The sequence below is a fragment of the Meles meles genome, chromosome X, assembly GCF_922984935.1.
Source record: "Meles meles chromosome X, mMelMel3.1 paternal haplotype, whole genome shotgun sequence".
Classification (NCBI taxonomy): Eukaryota; Metazoa; Chordata; class Mammalia; order Carnivora; family Mustelidae; genus Meles; species Meles meles.
Genome location: NC_060087.1, coordinates 18,192,269 through 18,213,532, shown reverse-complemented (window position 1 = coordinate 18,213,532; position 21,264 = coordinate 18,192,269). Strand labels below are relative to the sequence as shown.

General features: G+C 41.1%; 1 protein-coding gene across 10 annotated transcripts in view; it reads right to left on the bottom strand.

The window, feature by feature from the left end:
* The window catches only part of PHEX (phosphate regulating endopeptidase homolog X-linked), a 221,876-nt gene that overhangs the window by 6,628 nt on the left and 193,984 nt on the right, over positions 1-21,264 (bottom strand). For 7 of the 10 annotated variants that reach the window (XR_006816898.1, XR_006816899.1, XM_045996132.1 and 4 more), the window contains 5 exons: positions 19,464-19,531; positions 15,332-15,462; positions 8,649-8,714; positions 7,544-7,648; positions 2,628-2,704 (listed from right to left, as the gene is read on the bottom strand). Coding sequence is in view for 6 of the 10 variants with exons in the window: in XM_045996132.1 (XP_045852088.1) it covers positions 2,628-2,704; positions 7,544-7,648; positions 8,649-8,714; positions 15,332-15,462; positions 19,464-19,531 (447 nt within the window). In the remaining 4 variants the exon portion in view is untranslated. Of the gene's footprint in view, positions 1-2,627; positions 2,705-7,543; positions 7,649-8,648; positions 8,715-15,331; positions 15,463-19,463; positions 19,532-21,264 lie in introns of those variants that run through there. The other 3 variants (XM_045996136.1, XR_006816901.1, XR_006816900.1) reach the window with 3 other exon arrangements.

Sequence of the window (21,264 nt, the reverse complement as noted above, 5' to 3'; positions counted from 1 at the left end):
GATATGTCACAGCTCATGTCATTTAATTCTTCCATCTCAAGAGGTTCTGGAAAAAAACTGTAACATCGTACTGCTCACAGGGATGTTGCATTCATTTCATCTGTTCACAGGGGGGACAACTGAAGCCCAAGAGGGAGAAGTAAATTTCCAAAGAAATTCACAGAGCTGAGACTAGAACCAGCACCTCCTGAATGTCAGACAAATGCTCTTATTAATCTTCCCAACACCCTCAAATTCCTTTCAACTGTAGGATTTACAATTCCTATAAATCATGTATGTGATTGTATAGTCCTATAAACTTACAGATTCCTATAAACTGTTAGATTTACCAATACTTGGGATTTCTACTTTTTTAAAACTTTTATGAACGGGATAACTGATACAAAGTGCACACACCTGAAATGTAAAGCTCACTGATTTTGTTCATGTGTGTATAACTCATGTTACTACCACCCAGAACAAGATATGGGTGGGATATTTCCAGCACCTAGAAGGCTCCATCGTGTGCCCTTCCAGTGGAGCTTCCAAGGTTAACTACCAGTCTGACCTCTATCACCACTGATTAGTTTTGCCTGCTTGTGAACTTCGTATGAATGGACTCCACAGTATGCACTCTGTTGTTCCAGCCTTCTTTCACTCAATATTATGTCTGTAAGATTCATTCATGTCGTTGCTCCCTAAGACCTTACCCAATCTACAAAAACACTTTCGCTTCATTCCTATTGCATTTGGAGGTTCATATTTACCTCGAATTCAGTCCAGGCAACAAACTAATGAATGGTATCTACTCGTTATTGATGAGCAATGTTTTACCGGAATTAGTTCCAAAATCTGGTGTCCTTACAAGTTTCCTGACTGCAGTAAAGACTGTGGATTCCTACTCAGCACTTTGGTTGGCAGTGCTATTTCCATTGTGTGATTTCTGCTGTACTCAAAATCTATAGTTACTGCAGACATCACTAACAAGCCAGCAAAAAACTGCCCCCTCATCTATTTCTTACTCAACTGCATGTTCAGAGTGTTGACTAGAGAGACTCAGCATTCTTAGTTACTATTTCTTCCCTAATGACTATTTCACCTATGGGCATGTGAAGGAATACAGTGGCCTGTATTCAAACCTCTTGTGTTTTAGCTGGGATATATGAGTAGGGATGCATATATCATAGTGTGATTCACCCTGGGCAAATGCTAAAGAGAATTTAGCTGGTAATTAGTAAGTATACTCTGTAAATTATCAGCTAAAATCCAATATTACAGGCAACTAGTTAGTAAAAGGAAATTAGTTTCTAAAAGTCTTATCTGTTAAGTAATTAATCGACTGTGTGGTTTCTATCTGCACCACTCATCGGTGGGAGCATATTTTAGTTCATTGGAGACTGTCAGCATTTTTTGACAGTTTAGCCCAGTGGGGTAGAATTTTCTAACACTGTGATTAGATTTTTATGCTCCTGGGTACTTTAGAGTCAATTTCTGAAACATTTCTAAAGCAAGGTTTTAGGAATAAGATTTTTAAAGATAGGAGAAAATTTAGATGATTTTCCTACACTGTGCTGATGGATTCCTTTAAACATTAAACATAAGGATATCCAGATATGACATGCTCGAAGGAAAGAATCGGTCAATAAAAAATTACTATAGTTTCTTATATAGCCCCCATTATAATTCTTTGACCCCAACTACAGAAAATCTCAAACTGGGCTAGAAACCTAGCACTGGGTAAGTACCCTAACCTTAATTTTATTTTTACTTATTATTTCATCATTCTGACAATTAAGATTGCAGGTCATAATCCTCTTCCCTTCATTTGAAGCAACTGTTTCAAAAAATGATTCAAACTAAAAACCAAAACACAGTGCTTTGACTTCAGATATGAATTCTAATAGCTAAATATCCCCATACATCCTGTTTTGTGTTCAGAGCTATTCGGAAAGTGGGCATTCATTCATGTCTGCCAGCTGGCTGCGTGGAAGAACAAGAGGCATGAAACAAGATACTCTAGAACACAAAATACACCAGAGCTCTGTGTGTTTTTTTTTTTTTTGTTTTGTTTTTTTGTTTTTGTTTTTTTTTTTTTGTTTTTTTTTTTTTTTTTTTTTTTTTGCTCTGTGTGTTTTAAGGTACAGTATGTGAGCTCTCATCCTTGTCTAAGGAAAGAGACATTTGTGGCCTACACACAAAAAAACGTAGGTGGTTGGATAAATCAAATATTCCCGTTTACTAAGTAGCCATGGTGCTCATGGCACCCCTGGACTGGGGCCTTGCAAAAACTGGAAGATAATAAATGGGAAATAATACTAAAGCTATGATTTGGATTCTAAATTACCTTCGGAGTCTTGTACTCTCTCATGGATCTCCTGATATAGCAATGGGCTAGAAGTATGCACAAATGCCTACCACGGACATTTTTTTTTTAAGAGAATGTGGACTCGACTAGCTTCCTGCTACTGAAAGAAAAGGTGCTCAGTTTCTGTTTGGCCAAGTATTTCTGTCGCAAAATGGACAGACTGCTGTTCACAACACAGGCTCTTGTTCCGATATCCTGTTTGGTGTACCACTGGGACAGCTGAGTCAGGGAAGAGGTAGGAGATGCACGGTTTAAAAAGAGGGTCAGCGATTTGCCCATTTACCTAAACTGAGGGGGGCTGTGAGCACCAATTTGGATTTGTTCTCGGGCAGCTTCTGGTCTGTAGGAATTACACCTCACCTAGAAGAGAAAAGCATGCCAATAATTATGTTTCCTTTCCAATTACACACTTTCTACCTCCTTAACTGCTCCAAATTATACTGAAGAGTAATTTTAGACTCAGTGGATGACAAACAGTTTTAGTAGATCAGGTAAAACCTTCACCAGTAACAGCATCTATTATTCTAATCCCTAGCATAGAAGATTTTATTGTTGTGCATAATTCCACAATTTAAGTAAATTAGGACAGTTTCCAGACACATTTTTTTTGAAGAGTGAATTTAATTTATTTATTTTTTCAGCGTAACAGTATTCATTGTTTTTGCACAACACCCAGTGCTCCATGCAAAACGTGCCCTCCCTATTACCCACCACTTGTTCCCCCAACCTCCCACCCGTGACCCTTCAAAACCCTCAGGTTGTTTTTCAGAGTCCATAGTCTCTTATGGTTCGCCTCCCCCTCCAATTTTTTTTTTTTAAGATTTATTTATTTGACAGATAGAGATTACAAGTAGGCAGAGAGGCAGGCAGAGAGAGAGGAGGAAGCAGGCTCCCAGCCAAGCAAAGAGCCCGATGCGGGGCTCGATCCCAGCACCCCGGGACCACGACCTGAGCTGAAGGCAGAGGCTTTAACCCGCTGAGCCACCCAGGCGCCCCCAATTTTTTTTTTATAAACATATAATGTATTTTTATCCCCAGGGGTACAGGTCTGTGAATCGCCAGGTTTACACACTTCACAGCACTCACGATAGCACATACCCTCCCCAATGTTCCAGACACATTTCTTAAATCAAGAAAACACTGTATATGTTCAGGAATCAACCAATGTATTAATTCAAATAATATAATGCTTGGAGGAAGACTTACCAAAGTCAACCATACTCACTCCAACAGGAAAAAAATGAATCCATCATCTATTACAGAGTATGGTCATGGGAAGTGAGTGTTTTGTACCCTAAGTGCCTTGCTTGTGTCACCCCTAGTCAGGGCCTTGGATACGAAGACCCTGAAGTTCTCCACAGACATGGAAGTTAGGCAAAGCTCTATGACTTGCTCTGATCCATGAAATGTGAGCAGAAGTGATAGACAGCACATCTTTGTGGAAGCTTTAAAAACCTAGCAGAAGTTCTAAGCATCTTAAGAACAACTTAAGAAGCCACATGAAGGAGGTGCCTGGGTGGCTCAGTGGGTTAGAGCCTCTGCCTTCAGCTCAGGTCATGATCCCAGGGTCCTGGGATCGAGCCCCGCATCGGGCTCTCTGCTCCGCGGGGAGCCTGCTTCCTCCTCTCTCTCTGCCTGCCTCTCTGCCTACTTGTGATTTCTCTCTGTCAAATAAATAAAATATTTTAAAAAAAGAAGCCACATGAAGGTCCACTGTACACTTCCTCATACCACTTTCCTACTCCAATGGTGAACACATTAAGCATGTGTTGAGATCAAGACTCCAAAACCCAGGTCCTTGAGTAAAAACTATGAGCAGAGCCCCTCTCTCAACCCACACTGGATGGGGGGCATGAACACAAAAGAAACTGTCTCTGTATTGCTTGCTCCTGCACCGTTAACTTACTCAATCCTGACTTGCAATGTGTCTGGAAACATGATATAATCTTGAAGTATGAAAAGAACTGGGAGAAAAGCAATGATGGGTGCATTCCAAGTGCAGAAGAAAATAGAAGCAAAGACCTATCCGGGAGGGAAAAAAGCGAGACATTCCATGTAGCTGGACTGCATGGTACATAATGGGAAGTGATGGGAAGACCAGGGAAGAGAGAGGAAGTTGCCAGATTTCTGAAGTCTTGAGCCACAAGATAAAGAATCTAAACCATATTTAAACATTGTGAGCAAGAAAATGATAAAATCATGTTTTTAAAAGAATTATCTGGCAGAGGAAATTAGAGATCAGTTTGAAGAGTGTAAATTTATGGGCCTCAGGAAGGTTCCCAATGAATGGCCACTAAATAAGGATCAACAGGAATGGAGAGAAGTAGAAGGATAAGGAGCATATCTGAGGAAAAAAAATTAACAGGTAACACAAACTACAGGGACACGGGAAGCAGAAAAGGTGATATGCTGCTCTTGCTTTTGATGAAGATAAACAGTCTGAATGTGACTGTGAGGACGCTTTCATAATGTGATTCCTTCATTTCCTCAGAAGCTAGCTACATTGAAGTTGTTTCCCACATTCGCCATTACCTCACTTTTTCTTGTGTTATTTCTTCTTATATTCTTACATCATTGTATGGTATTGTTTTAGCGCTGTCTTTGCTTCACAAACCATTTAAGAGACTTCTGAAAACACATTATGGTTGTTACTGTTTTCCTAGAACCTTTTCAGGAGGGAAAATAACTTCACTCCCTATAAGCAGACTTCTTCCAAAGTGCAAAAGACTGAAAATCTCCTCCTTCTGTCAGTAGGAAAACCTCCAAGATAAATTTCTCATTAGTAACATAAAATAGCTTTTCATTTTTTCCCTAAATCTCTTTAGTTTAAAATAAATCAGATATGCTTTGGAATTTTATTTGAAGACATTTCAAAAATTACGAAGGTAACGTTGCTACCAATTAGTTTACTTTACACACAAAAAGATATTACTAGGATGTAACTAAGAAGGGTCTTAATTAAGTAACTTAACATCCAAAGGAAGAACCAATGGCCATTGTGCTTTGTCCTCTCAACCAAGGGTCAGCACACTTTTTCTGTAAGAGGGAAGACGTTAAATATTTCAGGCTTTGCAGACCAGAAGGTCTCTGTTTCAACTACTCAATTCTGCCACTGTCGCAAAAAACCAGCTACCCATAACGCAAAGGAAAGAGCATGGCTCTTTTCCAATAAAAGAGTTTTACCAAAAATGGGCAGCAGACCATATTTGGCCCATGGGTCCTAGTTTGCCGACTCATGCTCTAGAAAATTCTAACTACATTGTGTGTGTTTTTTTGAGATATCTGACCCAGATATCTGGGTCCGCAAAAAAGCCTCCTTAACTGAACTGTTACTTACTCTTACCATTTTTAAGCAATTCATCTAAAAATGTCAAGATTTTCAATATACCCAGCATCTTTGCTGGGTGCTATGGGGATACATAAGAAATACAGGGATCCAGAAGATTAGCTATGGAGATAAAACTAAAAGTCCTCAACATTTTGAGAACATTTAAGGACTAAACTGCATAGTAATGAAGAGAAGTGTAAAGGAGCTGGAGATTCCAAAGAGAGAGAGAGAAAGAGAGAACTGGAGTCCTTGGGGAAGTTTGTGGAAAATGTGGAGGAGGTGGAACTCAACACGGAGCCTGAATGATAACGACAGGATTAAATCATCTGAGGGGGCGGAGTACAAAGGAGGTCACGTTACAGAAGGAAAATCAAAAGCAACGCCCCAGAGACAGGAACAGGCCTAACGCTGCTGGGTGGCCAGGAGGACGCCTGCCTGGCTAAGGATGAGTGTCTTGGAGCCGCAAGAACTCAGAGCTGGCTGCGTAGGGTGGGGTAAGACTGGACACGATGATGAGAGCCGGCTGCACGTGCGTGGCCTCGATGTGGGAGTCACTGCAGTTCCCTGAGCAGGTCAGTAATGAAATAAAAGTAGTATTTCAGGGGCATGTAAGATAGTGGTGGAAAGGCGCCAAAGGCAGAAAAACATGCCTTAAGGCTGTTGGGATAATACAGAATAGGAGAGCTCAAGGGCTTTCTACAGAGGAGGAGATACAGGGTAATGGGGGGAAAGAGAGGATGAATCTAAAGAGAAGATAAAAGGAAGAGACATCCAGCTTTGGGAACCCATGTCATAAAAACAAGGACAGACGAATCAAGTAAAAGCGAAGAATCTAGATTTTCTAACTGGGAAGACCCAAAGACCAGGCTATGTTGAGAGCAACAGGAAGACTAAAAAGGGAGGTCATTTCAGTGACTCTAGGTTCGCTGCTGTCATGTTGATAAAGCATCGTTTATTTAGTGTTGTCACGTCAGCTTTAAGAAATAAAAGATACCAGAAAGATGAGACTCCTTTAGCCAGGCACAACCAGAGAGGATGTGGGAAGGAATCAGCTTACTGAGGAGCCAGTGCAAAGACTGAGCAAAAGAAGGCTGTGCTGGTAACAACCGTGGTCTTACGGGTACACATTTGCCCACTGTGAAGCCATGTGTTAGAACCTTCATCGGCCCATCCCTGCCTGCTTTGAAAATGAGGCCTCCACGTGTGTGGCGTAAGCCCGGGCGATAACCACCAGCAACCAAGAATGGGCGCTTATCTCACGAGCCAGAGACTTGAACTCAGAATTGTGTGTTTTTTAGTACACATCTTCTTTCACTTTCTGCTCAGAAAGCCCATCAAAGTCACAAATGGGTGAGATGACTCTCCTTGGTTTTGTTGTTGTTTTCAGCTCGAGCAGTCTTCACATATCCATCTGACTGTGGAAAACACAGCTTTGAGGGTCCTCCACAGGTTGAAAGGGGTGGGATACAGTCAGCCAATGAGGCAAAAAAAAAAAAAAAGAGAGAGAGAGAGAGAAAAGAAAAGAAAAAAGAGAAATGCAGCAGAAGGCAGAGTCCCAGAAGCCAAAGAAGGAATCACTAGAAATGGTTATAAAGTGTAGTGCATACATTAAGAAGTCAGCGTGTATTAAAGAAATATCAAGCGGGTTATGATAGGCTGGTCACCACTTGACAAACAACACCAATAATCCCTGACTCGATTGGTTCATTAATTATGTCTCACAGAACATTAGGAAGGTGAAATTTATCCTGAAAATAAACAGCAAGATCACATTTCAACTAAAATCAAGGCTATACCACTGAACTTCTGACAACGGGAGCGAGACGAAATCCCGCATTTCGTCTTTGCAGCCCCTTCCTTGGCCTACTCACGTGCGCGTAACTCAGGAAGAAGAGCTGGTTGTTGGTGAAGACGATGCCCGGGAGCAGAGGCTCTTCGACTCCCTGCCTCTTGTCGTTTATCCATTGCCTGTAAGCCTAGGAGGGAAGCAGAAAGGGTGATCCCCTGCAATGCTGGCCTTCCTCTTTTCTCACCCAGGGCAGAGATCCTAAATAGATCCCCCACCATGAACAAAGTACAGCCTGTCAAGTTTTCCTTTAACAAACCAACCCCTGGAAATGCAAATCAATGTTGTGTAGCTTAACAGTGGGGCAGCTGCACCTGTGAGAAGACCTTACACTCAATAGATACCAGAGTCCCTGGGCCAAAGCAGTCACGTGTTAAATAATTCCTCCCCCACCAAGAAGCTATTCTTTTCCTAACGCAAGGGCAAGGGCTGTGGAAATAAATTTGGGGGTTAACATATGGGGCCAAATTTTTCTTTTTCCAAAAAAAAGGGAAAACTCACCGTCATTTTAGAAAATATATGTTAACCAGAATACAGGAAGGGTGTAACCTCAGAATACTACTCTGGCCTTGACATTAAATGCATTTACCTTTTTGAAAATCTTCCCACATTGTCCTTCCATTTCTTGTTTAACCAAGGATCCGTGGATGATGGAAACATTATTAGGGACTCTCATCTGCCCCCCCCCCCAACTATATGAGAACCACTAGCCTCTGGCCACAATTCAGAAGTTTGGTATTTTAAGAGAAAATTGCAAGAAGGGCTACAGAGACAGCATACTCAAGGAAAAGTCATATGAACATAGCCCTGAGGAGATTTCTGTGGCATGTTTTGATATTACTGTGAACGCATCTACTGAAAGCTATCCTTTAAATACATGATTCTTAACAACATTTATTATTCTTTAGGGTGACTTTAAACCCACAAAAGAAAAAAAAAAGAAATGCAGCTCTATTCATATAATAGAGCAGGACAGAGTTGATGTGGAAATATAATTCTATTTACAGAAATTCACAGAATCGACAGAAATCTAACTCCTCAAGAATATGTCTGTAGTGTAAATTGAGGTACACCCACACGGCACTCAATAGTTTAATTTTAAAAATCACAGAAAATGTTTCAGTGCGTACCCTAAAAGCTTCCCGCAGACCTCCATTATCAGCAATATTTTCTCCCAGGGTCCTCTTCCCCTTCACCTATCAGAAAGAAAAAGAAAAAAAGAGTGCTTCTCAGTCAACTATCACTCAGCAAGAGGCATAAATGTGATAGCTAGGGAGAGTACCATATTTTAAAGAGAAAATTACATGGACTAAATCACAGGTAGTCATAATATATTGGGAGATGGCAAACTAACTCCAGCAAGGTGCTCCTGAATATAATAATTTCTATTTTATTATGCTACACGTTTCTTTCTCACCCACCTCTGTATTCTCACCAATTGAGCCAGCTCTAATAAAATGTTAACAATATTCTGAGTGACTCTGGTTTAATGGAGTAAAAGTAGAAATGTCAATACAGACTACTTTCTCTGATTAATTCATATCATTTGAGTATTCTTTTTGGTGTGCTTATGTTTCCAAACATTTACGATTCACACAGGAACAAAACTTCATGAACCATCACCGTTTTACCTCAGCAACGTCCATGAAAAATTAAAAGGAGGGTAGTTCTCACGGGGGGGGGGGGGGAATCAAACAGAAGTAGCCCAGGCCACAAGGTCAAGGTTTGCAATGTGTAGGATAACCGGCCAAGCATGGTGAAAAAATTCCTCCACACCTTTGAAGACTGTTTCTGAAATCCCTATGTAGGACAGGAGAAAAAACATTCCAAACCAATACAGCCCACAAGCCAGAATCCAACCTGCCCCTTTCTTCTATACAGGCTACAAAGTGAAATCAGTCTTCACATGGCTCAGTGGGTAGGGGGGCGGGGAGAATGCGAAAGAAGGAGAATATTTTTTGGCAGGTGAAAATTACACCAAGTTCAAATTCAGTGTGCATAATTCAAGGTTTATTGGCATGCAGCCATGCCCAGTCGTGGACGTACTGTCGCAGCCACGCTCCTGCTACAGCAGCAGAGCTAAGTAGCCACAGACACCTATGGCCTGCAAAACCACCATTACTTACTGTAATTCCCCTTTGCAGACAAAGCCTGTCAATCCCTGCCTAAGGGGCAGAATAATGCCTCCACCCAACCACCCAAGGTGTCTATGTCCTAAATTCCTGGAACCTGTGCAAATGTTACCTTATGTGGCAAAAGGAACTTTTAGAATATGATTAAATAAAGGATCCTGAGACATTAGCCTGCATTACCGAGGCGAGTGCAGTGTAACTAGAAGGGTCCGTGTAAGCAGAGGAAAAAGGGGTCAGGAGAGTGTGTCAGAGTGATCCAGTGTGAGCTGTGACCAGCCACTGCTGGCTCTGAGGAAAGAAGGGGCCAGGAGCCAAGGAATGTGGCCAGCCTCTAAAAGTGAGAAATCACAAGGCGACAGATTCTTCCCAGTGCAGCTAGAAAGAAAAGCAGCTCTGCTTACACCTCGACTTGAGCCCACTGAGACCTGAGTGGGACATACAGAGCTGCGGGACAGGGTTTGTATTCTTTCAGGTCATTAAGTGTGTGGTGATCTGTGACGGCAGCAACAGGAAACGTACACTCCCTGCTCTCAACTTTAAAGCCGTGAATCCTACGCACTCTTTACTTTTAAGCTAGGCCAGTCACCCAGGTATCAAGCAGTCACAATGGATAAAAACAACTCTTCAGACAACATTTATTTCTGTAATCACCCAGGACCCTCCTAGCTTCGGTCCCCTGAAGTTCCCCTCCTGCTCTGACATACATTCATTCTTTTTCATTTTTCTTTCCTTTCTTTTTCTGTTGCCACCACCTTGCTTAACACATGGGGAAAGAAGAGCTCAGAGCGTGTAGCCCATGTCTTTGGTGTTGCACCAGATCCCCGTTTCCACCAGGACTGCACACCCATTCCTACAACTGCTCCTAGCTCAAGAAGGTTAACCTTAGCTTAGTGGAGTCGCCTCACCTGAAGATTCCTGGCAGGTGATCCCTCTACTTCTCAAGAACTAACTGATGTGCACTGAAAACTGCCTAGCCCCTTAACCCAGGCTGAACAATTTCTGTGGTGCGATTCAGGCTCCAGAACCTTCTATGGGATCAGGCTGAGGCTAAACTCCCGAAACCAACATGTTTTCTCTTATAGGTTTCTCTTAAAACCAACCACCATCTTATAGGTTTATCCTGAAACTACCTCCTAAATAAGGCACTTACCTAAGAAATCCCTTCCTGGGCTTTGCTTCCAGTGAACTTGATTTAAAACAGTGATTAAAGGAACTGATCACATTTCACACAGATTTAAACCCAAGCAGTTTGTTTCCAGAGTCTTTGCTTCATAACATGCTCTCTTGTCATGTCGCAACTGCTCTTGATTGCGGCACTTCTGTTTACATCCACTCACACTCGAATTTAATCTCCTTCCTCTAAGCTTTATCAAAATTGGAGGTCTGGGGAGTAGCCGTCCCCCTTTGGCTCCTCCCACTCTAGACCGCCTCAGTAGACCATATGGCCATAGGTTCGCCGCCAAGCCCCAGGAGCTGCTCATGGTCTGCTTCTGTGGCACTCTGCTGGAGCCCTCTCCAGTTCACTGCCAAGGATTCAGGCACAGGGGACCGGCATCCATGAATGGAGCCAGAAAATAAAGCACAGAATCTTACATCCACAAAGAAAGTCAACCTTTCTTCTCTGGGAACGAAACTGAAACTGTTTCCTGATGGTTGAATGGATGGATGCTGACGCAGGCATCCCCTTTCTATAGTCCTTGTGACGAAGGTACACATTTGCCAGAATTCACTCTCAGTATCTGACATTTTAGCCCATATGGATGCTGTAGAATAGTCCTCCCGCCAACACACCACCCAGGACTAAAATGAACTTAAAATAAGAGAACGATAGCATGATATAGGGGGCAAGAATATAGATCTTCGGGGGCACCGGGGTGGCTCAGTCGGTTAAGCATCTGCCTTCAGCTCAGGTCATGATCCCAGGGTCCTGGGATCAAGCCCCCCAGCAGGCTCCCTGCTCAGAGGGGAGCCTGCTTCTCCATCTGCCTGCCACTCCCCCTGCCTGTGCTTGCTTGCTCGCGTGCTCTCTCTCTCTCTCTCTGGCAAATAAATAAATAAAATCTTTAAAAAAAAAAAACGGAACATGGATCTTGAAATCACACCAATCTAAATTCTAATCTAGACTCTACTGTGGGTTTTTATCTCTTTGAGTCTCAGTTTTCTTACATGTCAAACAGGCTAGCAATGTGTATACCTCCTGGGACCAGTATAAGGATTAACTTTGTTTCAGGTAGGTTAAAAGTCTAACACCCAAGCCTGCAGTAACGATCATCAGGAAGTATGTATTCCCTTCATCCAAGAAAACTCTTCTATTGTTGTTTGTTTGGTTTTCAGCCCCCAAATCTTTGCCTTTGTTTTCCCCTAGGACGGAGTACCTATGAGTATGTCGCAAAGTAGTAGTAATGTCAGCTACAATTTACTAAGCACTTACTGCACGTCAGACATGATGCTGGTGCTTTACACAGTCTCAGTCATTTACTTCTTACAAATGAATGAGTTCTGAAACAGTGACCCATTTCAGAGATGAAGACTCTCAGAGTCAGGAATGTCAAGGAACTTTCCCATGTTCACAAAACTTGTAACTGGTTGAGTCAAGATTTGAACCTCTATCTGACTCTAGAACCCCTCCCCTAAGGTCTTCCTGAAGCAACATATAATCTAGATGGATTTTCACAATGTGATAACCTCTACATTGAATATAGATAAACGGGGCACCCATTTCAGATCTTCTCATGACTTACTTGTAGATATTAAAGAAATATATGGGCAGAGAAATAAATGGCTTCCCAGAACAGTGATGAAAGAGCTAGAGATACTATTCAAGGATACAGCCTCTGTTTCATTGACTGGACAAGGAGTGGCGATCCTGGTATTGAACATGGCTGAAGAACCAGGAGGACCAAGACAGTTTTGTGGGTTCTCTTGCTTCTGTTATGTGCTGTCCCCTTGACTGTACAGTGTAGGAGCATATAGTGTGTGCATCTATATTTTAGATTAGTAAGGGTTTCCTACAGATCCATACCCTATCAACAATTCTTCATTACTAGTCTCTTACTGTCAAATACAACAAGAGAAATCTATTTTTTATAATTATGAAAGCAGGAGCAGAAAATGCAATAAAAAAAGTACAAGAAAAAATTAATAGTACGGAGAGAGCATGAAAACCTGACCAAACCAGCAAAATAAGGAAAACGAAAAAGAAGTAAGAACAAAGTGGAGGAGATAAAGTATATATAACTGTAGAGTTGTATTGGAAAACTTAAAACAGGAATCAAACAGATAGAAAGGCATACCATGTCCTTGAACAAGAAGACTATATTACAAAAATATCCATCCACTGAATATGATTTAACTTAGAATCTCAATGGGATTTTCTTTGGGGGACAGGGTGAGAATGGGTAACATGATCTTGGAACATATACAGAAGTATATTTGCCTGAGAATGGCCAAGCACATAAAAGAGCAGTGAGGGAGACCTTGTATTGACAGATACCAGAAGAATCCACATAGCCATGGTAATAAGACCTTGGTGTAGAACTAAACATACATACCAGCAGAACAGAATACCTAATCCAAAAATTAATGTCAATATATAGGAGAATCTAAAATTGGACAAATACTAAGTTCAGTGAGAAAAAATATCTTTTAATCAATGATGTTGGATCAACTGACTATCCTTTTAGAAGAAAAGAATTCTCACATTAAACTCCATAAAAAGGGGGAGCCTGGGTGGCTCAGTCATAAGCATCTGCCTTTAGCTCTGGACATGATCCCAGGGTTCTGGGATCAAGCCCCAGGTCACACTCCCTGCTCAGTGGGGATTCTGCTTCTCCTTCTCCCTCTGCCTCTCCTCTCTGCTTGTGTTCTCTTTCTCTGTTTCAAATAAATAAATAAAATCTATATAAAAGAAAACTCCATAAAAAAGTTAAGTTTCACATGCATGAAGATTTAAATATAAAATTAAAAAACCACAGAAACCTTCCCAGAAAAGCCAAAAGACTATATATATTATATAGGGTGGAAGTGCAGAAACAATTTTTTTTTCTATTTCATTTTTATTTTTATTTTTATTTTTTTTTCAGCGTAACAGTATTCATTCTTTTTGCACAACACCCAGTGCTCCATGCAAAACGTGCCCTCCCCATCACCCACCACCTGTTCCCCCAACCTCCCACCCCTGACCCTTCAAAACCCTCAGGTTGTTTTTCAGAGTCCATAGTCTCTTATGGTTCGCCTCCCCTCCCCAATGTCCATAGCCCGCTCCCCCTCTCCCAATCCCACCTCCCCCCAGCAACCCCCAGTTTGTTTTGTGAGATTAAGAGTCATTTATGGTTTGTCTCCCTCCCGATTGGGAGAAACAATTTTTTAAAGTTTTTAAAATTTATTGATCTGAGAGAGTGAGAGAGAAAGAACTTGAGCAGGGTGAGGAAAAAGGAGAAGCAGACTCTCTGCTGAGCACAAAGCCTGATATGGGGATATGGGGCTCAATCCTGGAGTTCCAGGATCGTGAGCTGAGCCAAAGACAGACGCTTAACCCACTGAGCCACCTAGGCACCCCTATTTTTTAAGAGAAATAGGTATCTTTGGCTCTATAGAAATGTTTCATTTTTGTATGTCAAAAGATGCCATACATGAAATCTAATGGATACGTAATATATTTGGGAGAAAATACTGTAATGTGAATGACAAAATTCTAACATCTGTAATATCTTTAAAAAGTTCTGATACATTAGTGAGAAAATAACTGAAGAGAGAAATGCTCTTTCATATACCACTGGTGAGACTATGAATATTATAAGTTCTTGGTGACAGTAGGAATCTATCCTAGATGGATAAACAGGATATGTACACAATGAGAGGTTTTGTTACAGCAGCATTTACTGTGGGAAGAGAGCTGGAGACGAAGTGTGACCGATCTCAATGAGAGGTTAGGTGAACAAGTTAGATTACGCTCCCACTGTGGAGTTCTAGGCAGCCACTGAAAACCATGCAACAAAGGGGCCTGTGGTGTGCATCTGTCTCTTTGCGAGCACGTGAAACAGTGCACCAGGGTGACTGAGATGAATGACAGAGAAGAGAAGAGTGATGAGAGGGAAAGGGGTGAAGACAAGAAAGGAATAAAATCTGACGCACATGAACGGCAGCTATAAAACTTCATTCTTGCCTTCATGGACATGTATTATGTATGTATAATAGAAAATAAATGTTTTAGAAGCCCATTTCTTTTGTTCGAAATTGTATAACTAAGATCTCTTAGCCAATTCAGAATCATTAATTCAAAATAATGAGATTTACTTCAATGAATTAAATAGTAATTTGGAAGAAATTTTTTTAAAATGATATGGAGTGTAGATTCATAAGAATTGTATGGTGTATGTTTGCTACAAGATTTTCTACATTTATCTAAATCTAGGAAAACAAACTCATGTTTAGGCCTGTGAGTCTCAAACATGAGCTTTAATCAGAGTCACCTGAGGGCTTGGGAAAAGACAGACTGCCAGAAGACCAGTGCCCCCCTCCCTCCAGAATTCTGGGTCCAAGAGGTCTGAAGTAAGACTCAGTTTGCATCTCTAACAGGTTTCCAGAAGAGGCTGATGCTCCACACACTGAGAACCAATGGTCTAAAGCCAGTAATGTCCAAAAGAGAAAAAATAACCACAAAACACCGTAGTTGTACTTACATTTAAGCCAGCTTTCTTCCAATAGTAGTTGCTATATTGGTTAACCATGCACTTTGTTTTTTCTTTAAACTTTTCTTCTGAGTCAGTAGACCACCAAGGATCCAGGTTTCCATTTTTATCATATTTTCTACCTAGCAAAAAGGAAAGTTAAAAGATATTTGTACCACCTGCGTTCTCTTCTAGGGTTTTTATGGTTTTAGGAATCACATTTAGGTCATTCAGTCATCCATTTTCAATTTATTGGTATGTGTGGTAGAAGAACACAGTCCACTTTCATTCTTTGGCATGTGGCTGTCCAGGTTTCCCAGAAGCATTTGTTGAAGAGACTGTCTTTTTTCCATTGGATTATTTTTTTTCCTGCTTTGTCAAATATTAATTGATGATGTATTTGTGGACTCATCTCTGGGTTTTCTAGTCTGTTCCAATGATCTATGTATCTATGTTAGTGTCAGAACCATACCGTCTTGATGACTAAAGCTTTGTAATATAGCTTGAAGTCTGGAATTGTGATGCTCTTGTGCTTTGCTTTTCTTTTTCTTTTTTTTAATATTTTATTTATTTATTTGACAGAGAGAGAGGTCACAAGTAGGCAGAGAGGCAGACAGAGAGAGAGGGAGAAACAGGCTCCCCACTGAGCAGAGAGCCCGATACGGGGCTCGATCCCAAGACCCTGAGATCATGACCTGAGCCGAAGGCAGAGGCTTAAACCACTGAGCCACCCAGGCGCCCCTTGCTTTTCTTTTTCAAGGTTGCTTTGGCTATCTGGGGTCTTTTGTGGTTCTACACAAATTTTAGGATTGTTTGCTCTAGCTCTGTGAAAAATGCTGGTGGTATTTTTTTTTAAGATTTTATTCATTTATTTGACAGAAAGAGATCACAAGTAGGCAGAGAGGTAGGCAGAGAGAGAGAGGAGGAAGCAGGCTCCCTGCTGAGCAGAGAGCCTGATGCGGTGCTCGATCCCAGGACTCTGAGATCATAACCTGAGCCGAAGGCAGAGGTTTAACCCACTGAGCCACCCAGGCGCCCCGCTGGTGGTATTTTGATAGAGATTGCATTATTTTTCCAAAGAAAACATACAGATGGGCAACACCGATATGAAAAGATGCTCCACATCACTCATCAGGGAAATGCAAATCAAAACTACAATGAGGTATCACCTCACATCTGTCAGAATGGCTAGTACCAAAAAGATAAGAGACAAGTGTTGGCGAGGATGTGGAGAACAAGGAGCCCTCCTGCACTGTTGGTGGCAATGCAAACTGGTGCAGCCACCATGGGAGACAATATGGAGGGTATTCAAAAAGCCAAAAATAGAACTACCCTACAACCCAGCAATTACACTACTGGGTATTTATCCAAAGGATACAAAAATGCTGATTTGAAGGGGTACATGCACCCCAATATTTATAGCAGCATTACCCACAATAGCCAAATTATGTAAACAACCCAAATGTCCATCAACAGATGAATAGATAAAGAAAAAGTGGTGTATATAGAGAAAGTGGAATACTACTCAGCCACAAAAAAAGAATGAAATCTTGCCATTTGCAACAACAGGGATGGAACTGGAGAATATAATGCTAAGTGAAACAAGTCGGAGAAAGAAAAAATATATATGATTTCACTCATATGTGGAATTTAAGAAACAAAACAAATGAGCAGAGAGAAAAAAAAGAGAGACAAACTAGGACACAGACTCTTAACTCTAGGGAACACACTGCTGGCTACCAGAGGGGAGGTGGGGGAGAGGATGAGTGAGACAGGTGATGGGGATGAAAGAGGGCACCGGTCCTGATGAGTGCCGGGTGATGTATGAAAGTGTAGAATCCCTATAGTGTGCATCAGAAACTAATAATATACTGTATGTTAACTAACTAGAATTTAAATAAGAACTTAAAGAAATTTGTACTATTTGTGGAAACTAATTTCTTCATTTTCCCTTTCCCTCAATTCAAAGAACCTTGAAAAAGCAGTCCCCAGTAGCAAGGGTCACACCTGGGAGCAGCTCCCACCTTCTTTCCAATGTCACATGTTAATTGTAAAAAGAGGGGTTGATAAAGAGGTTTGAGGAAGTTCTTTCCTCCTGAGCAACAAAGAACATTTAAAAATAAAATTCATCAACTTATGGCATGCACACCGTGAACCAGTCTTGAATTCTTTGTTTTCACCTGATGTGACCCATAATGTTCTCTGGATTATGAAATGAAATGGCTTCATTCAGAAAGCCCATGGTGGGAGCTGGAGCGTCACTACCAGTGAAATTCCAAACGATCCATAGGAACGGCCCAGTTAGTCATTCACACGGATCCATAGGCAAAGCCTTATGAGTCATTCACACCGTGAGACCACAGCCCCTGACTCAGTCCTATAGGGACGTGTTTCCTCCAAGTTGCCAGGAGCTGAGAGACACATAAAAGCTCTATTATGAATCATTCCACAGCCATCAGTGTGCATGGAAGGCCCATCTGTCCTGCTTTGACAAGGCAGGTTGCTCTAAAAAGAGAACTTGGAACAAGAATGGAAATCTCCAAAACATAATGGAAAAAAAGATTAAATATATATGGTTGTTTGCTTGTTTGTTTGTTTTTTCGTTTCTGGTTTGGTTGTGGGGTTTTTTTTGTTTTTTGTTTTTTGTTTGTTTGTTACAGCCTCACTCTTCGTTTGTCTACACCCTTCAAAAAAAGTTTTGAGTAGATCTGGACTATCATCCATACTCAAGATTACTACTGGTTTAAATTTAATTATGGGAAGAACTCTTCGTTGGACTTATAAGATAGCCCCAAAGCAAAGGTGTTAACTGAAACAACCCAAAGCTCTTTGGCAAGGGTGTACGCCACTACTACCACCCCTGGGAGAACATGGAGTCACTGTCCTCCATACACTATCCAACCAATCATTAAACAGTTACTGGGCACATAGTTAACTATGTAACTCCCTGTTCTAAGTATTGGTTACGGAGTGAAATTGCCGTCATTAGATGATGTCCTCTGAGAATGGCTCCAGAGGGACAACTGTACATAAATTTCCCAGTAAGAAAGGCCCAGAACCAAGAGGTCACTACTGGGTTCAGTTTCTTAGCTAAGACACTCCTCTTAGATAAAGCGAACACGCAAAGACAGAAAGCGTAGCTCTGGAGATTGAGATGACTATAAGGCAGCTTCATTTTTAATAGGGAGGGCAGAGATTAGAGGTGCAGAAACCCTAGGTGATTCAGCAAGGGCTTGTGGGAGCCCAGGAAGAACCATCCAGAAGGAGAAGAACCAAGAGTCTCTGGCCCTGGGGTAGGCATCCAGGAAAGGATGCTGGAGACACCACAGACATGGAAGAAAGAGGGCTGCCTATACGATGTTGCCTTGTGCCAGCCATCTCCTTGAAACTGCCTGCAGATCATCGTGCAGATATGCACCTGACTGTAATTTGCTGCTAATTCATAAATTTTAGAGATTTCTTGTGGCTCTCCAACAATGCTCAGTGGTAAAGGAGAAAGGAGTGCCCATCAAAAATGATGAGGACTCTCAAAGGGCACTGGTTTTGGTAGTTTATGTCCCACTCTGCTTGTGCTTAAATATCATCAGGATACATAGCACATTCTTCTATACTATACATTATTAGGAAAGCACAGCCTTCTAACAAAATTCCGAATATATGCCAGCATAGAGAAAAACAGAGCTTAAGCGTTGCATAATCCTTGCAATAGTATAAAGGGATCAGGCAGCTGAGCTCCAGAGTCCTAACTTGGCAGCACATATAATCATCTTGGGAGCAGAGCTCACACCTCCAGGGAGAGCAGCTCATGACGGTGAATAAAGAAATGACAAAGGGGAGAAGCTATGAAGCAATTCCTGTAACTATCGTGGCAGCTACAGCAAGCCTGATCTAAATGCGAAGTTAATTTCATTGAAATTACAAGGTCTTTCTTTCATGTTATCCCATCACCAACGGGAACAATTATTTATTTATGGCAAGCTATCACAGCAAGACATGGGGGAAAGTTTTCAATCAGCAATCATACTGCTTTGGATAATCTTCAGTCTATGATGATGCCACTATGCAAAGATAATAGCAACAATTAACATCCATACGATCAACATTATCATAAAAGCAGCAGCTCATTCGACGAATCAGCACTTACCATTATTATCAAATCCATGTGTAAACTCATGTCCAACAATTACTCCTATAGCTCCGTAACTCAGAGATCTGCAGTACAAATATATAATTTGAAGAAAATTACAAGCATTAATTTCAGAGCAAAATCCTTTGATTTTTTTTCAATGAAAGCCAAGATAATCTGTTTTCTAGTAACCACAATAACAACTTCATAACCATATCCACAAAACTGTAAAAAAAAAAAATCTAAACACACCCTTCTCACTGAAATGGGCAAAGAAAATAAATTCTAACACTGTTGCTATGACCTATATGACATTAGGGATATGAAAGAGTTCATTTCTAAAGTCCCTTCCAGCCCTAAGGTTTCTATGATACTGTATCCCTGTTCTAGTTAGTTTATATCTATAAACATCCAAAGTGGCAGCAGGGTTTGAAATGATCCTGTCAGTAAACATACCATTTCTTTTTTTTTAATCTGAGAACTTGTTGAAAAATCACTCTAGACTTAAAAGGTAAGTTGTTTCCCAAATGTAATCATAAAAAAGGAACAGAGCAGAGATTAAAAGGGATCACTGCTTTCAGAAGGGAGTCATGTTCCCTTGCTTCCGTGACAGATAGACAAGGTCATGAGTGAATGGCAAGGATCTTGCCTTAACCAGATTTGGAAACTGCAGAATCATAAGCCAATAGTGGTTGTTTGGTAGCGCTTGCTTATTAGGTAGCAATACATAACTGAAACAGAGCGTATTGATGATAGATGAAGAAATCCGCAAGGAGGCTTCTGGATGTGTGTGGGGGTCTAGAACGTTCTCTCGCAACTACAAGTTCTGAGAAGGCCATACCCTTATGTGTTTGATCACTGCTAAATTCTCTGTAACTAGTACACACTAAGAAAGTAGCAGTGATTTAACTCATTGGTTAATTAACTTTACCATTTCACACAAGTGACAGGTCCACATGTAACTTATTTTAGTTATTTAACATGTGGATGAGGATTAAAGACGATTTAAAATCCTCGTTATGAGGATTCTTCCTGAGATTTGCAATTATGCTAAAAATATTTCGCAGTTGGCTCCTGACAAGCTACATCAAAGTCACCCGGCAAATGGAAAGGACCCGTAAGTGGAAAGAACAAAAATTTTTGAAGCAACATGTTATTACAGGGCATAATGATCCTTAACATGCTAATTGTTTGTCTCAACTATACCCAAGGAAGTGCTCTAAGATTTAATTTTTCCCCTCGGTGGCAATTCTTTCCTTTGTTATTTCTTCCCTGCAAGGTAATTTGCATTTGAAAAAATGCTTCCTACTGTTTTTACATCATTGCAAACCTTCATTAAGGAAGTAAGAGTAAAATTATGCATTTCAATCATGGAGCTCCCATGACAGTGTGGGACAAACTTGTAATTTTACATAGTGCTAGTTTCTGCAGCAGGAGCTATCGCTATGCAGCCTGTAACACTGTTTTTTTTTCATGCCTCTTGGCCTAGAGCACAGGCTTCAGGCCTCTATGACCACTGGTCAATGATGGTGACTGGCGAGCTGAAGGGATGAACACTGGAAGTTTATAGGAACTGCTCTGCAATAAATGTCCCTTAACAGGGGCTGCTCTGATGAGCATCCTATTTGCAGAGGGTAATAAAGAATTCAGAAAATGACTGAATCACTGTAAGTTCCAATTCTCAGTCACATAATCGTGATCCTTTGGATGGGAGACAAGGAAAAGTAATTTGATATGACTGAGCCTTCCAATGATAATGTTTCATAATGCTGAAGACCCATCTTCCATTTCATCAATGGACATTATTAGATGAGCATGC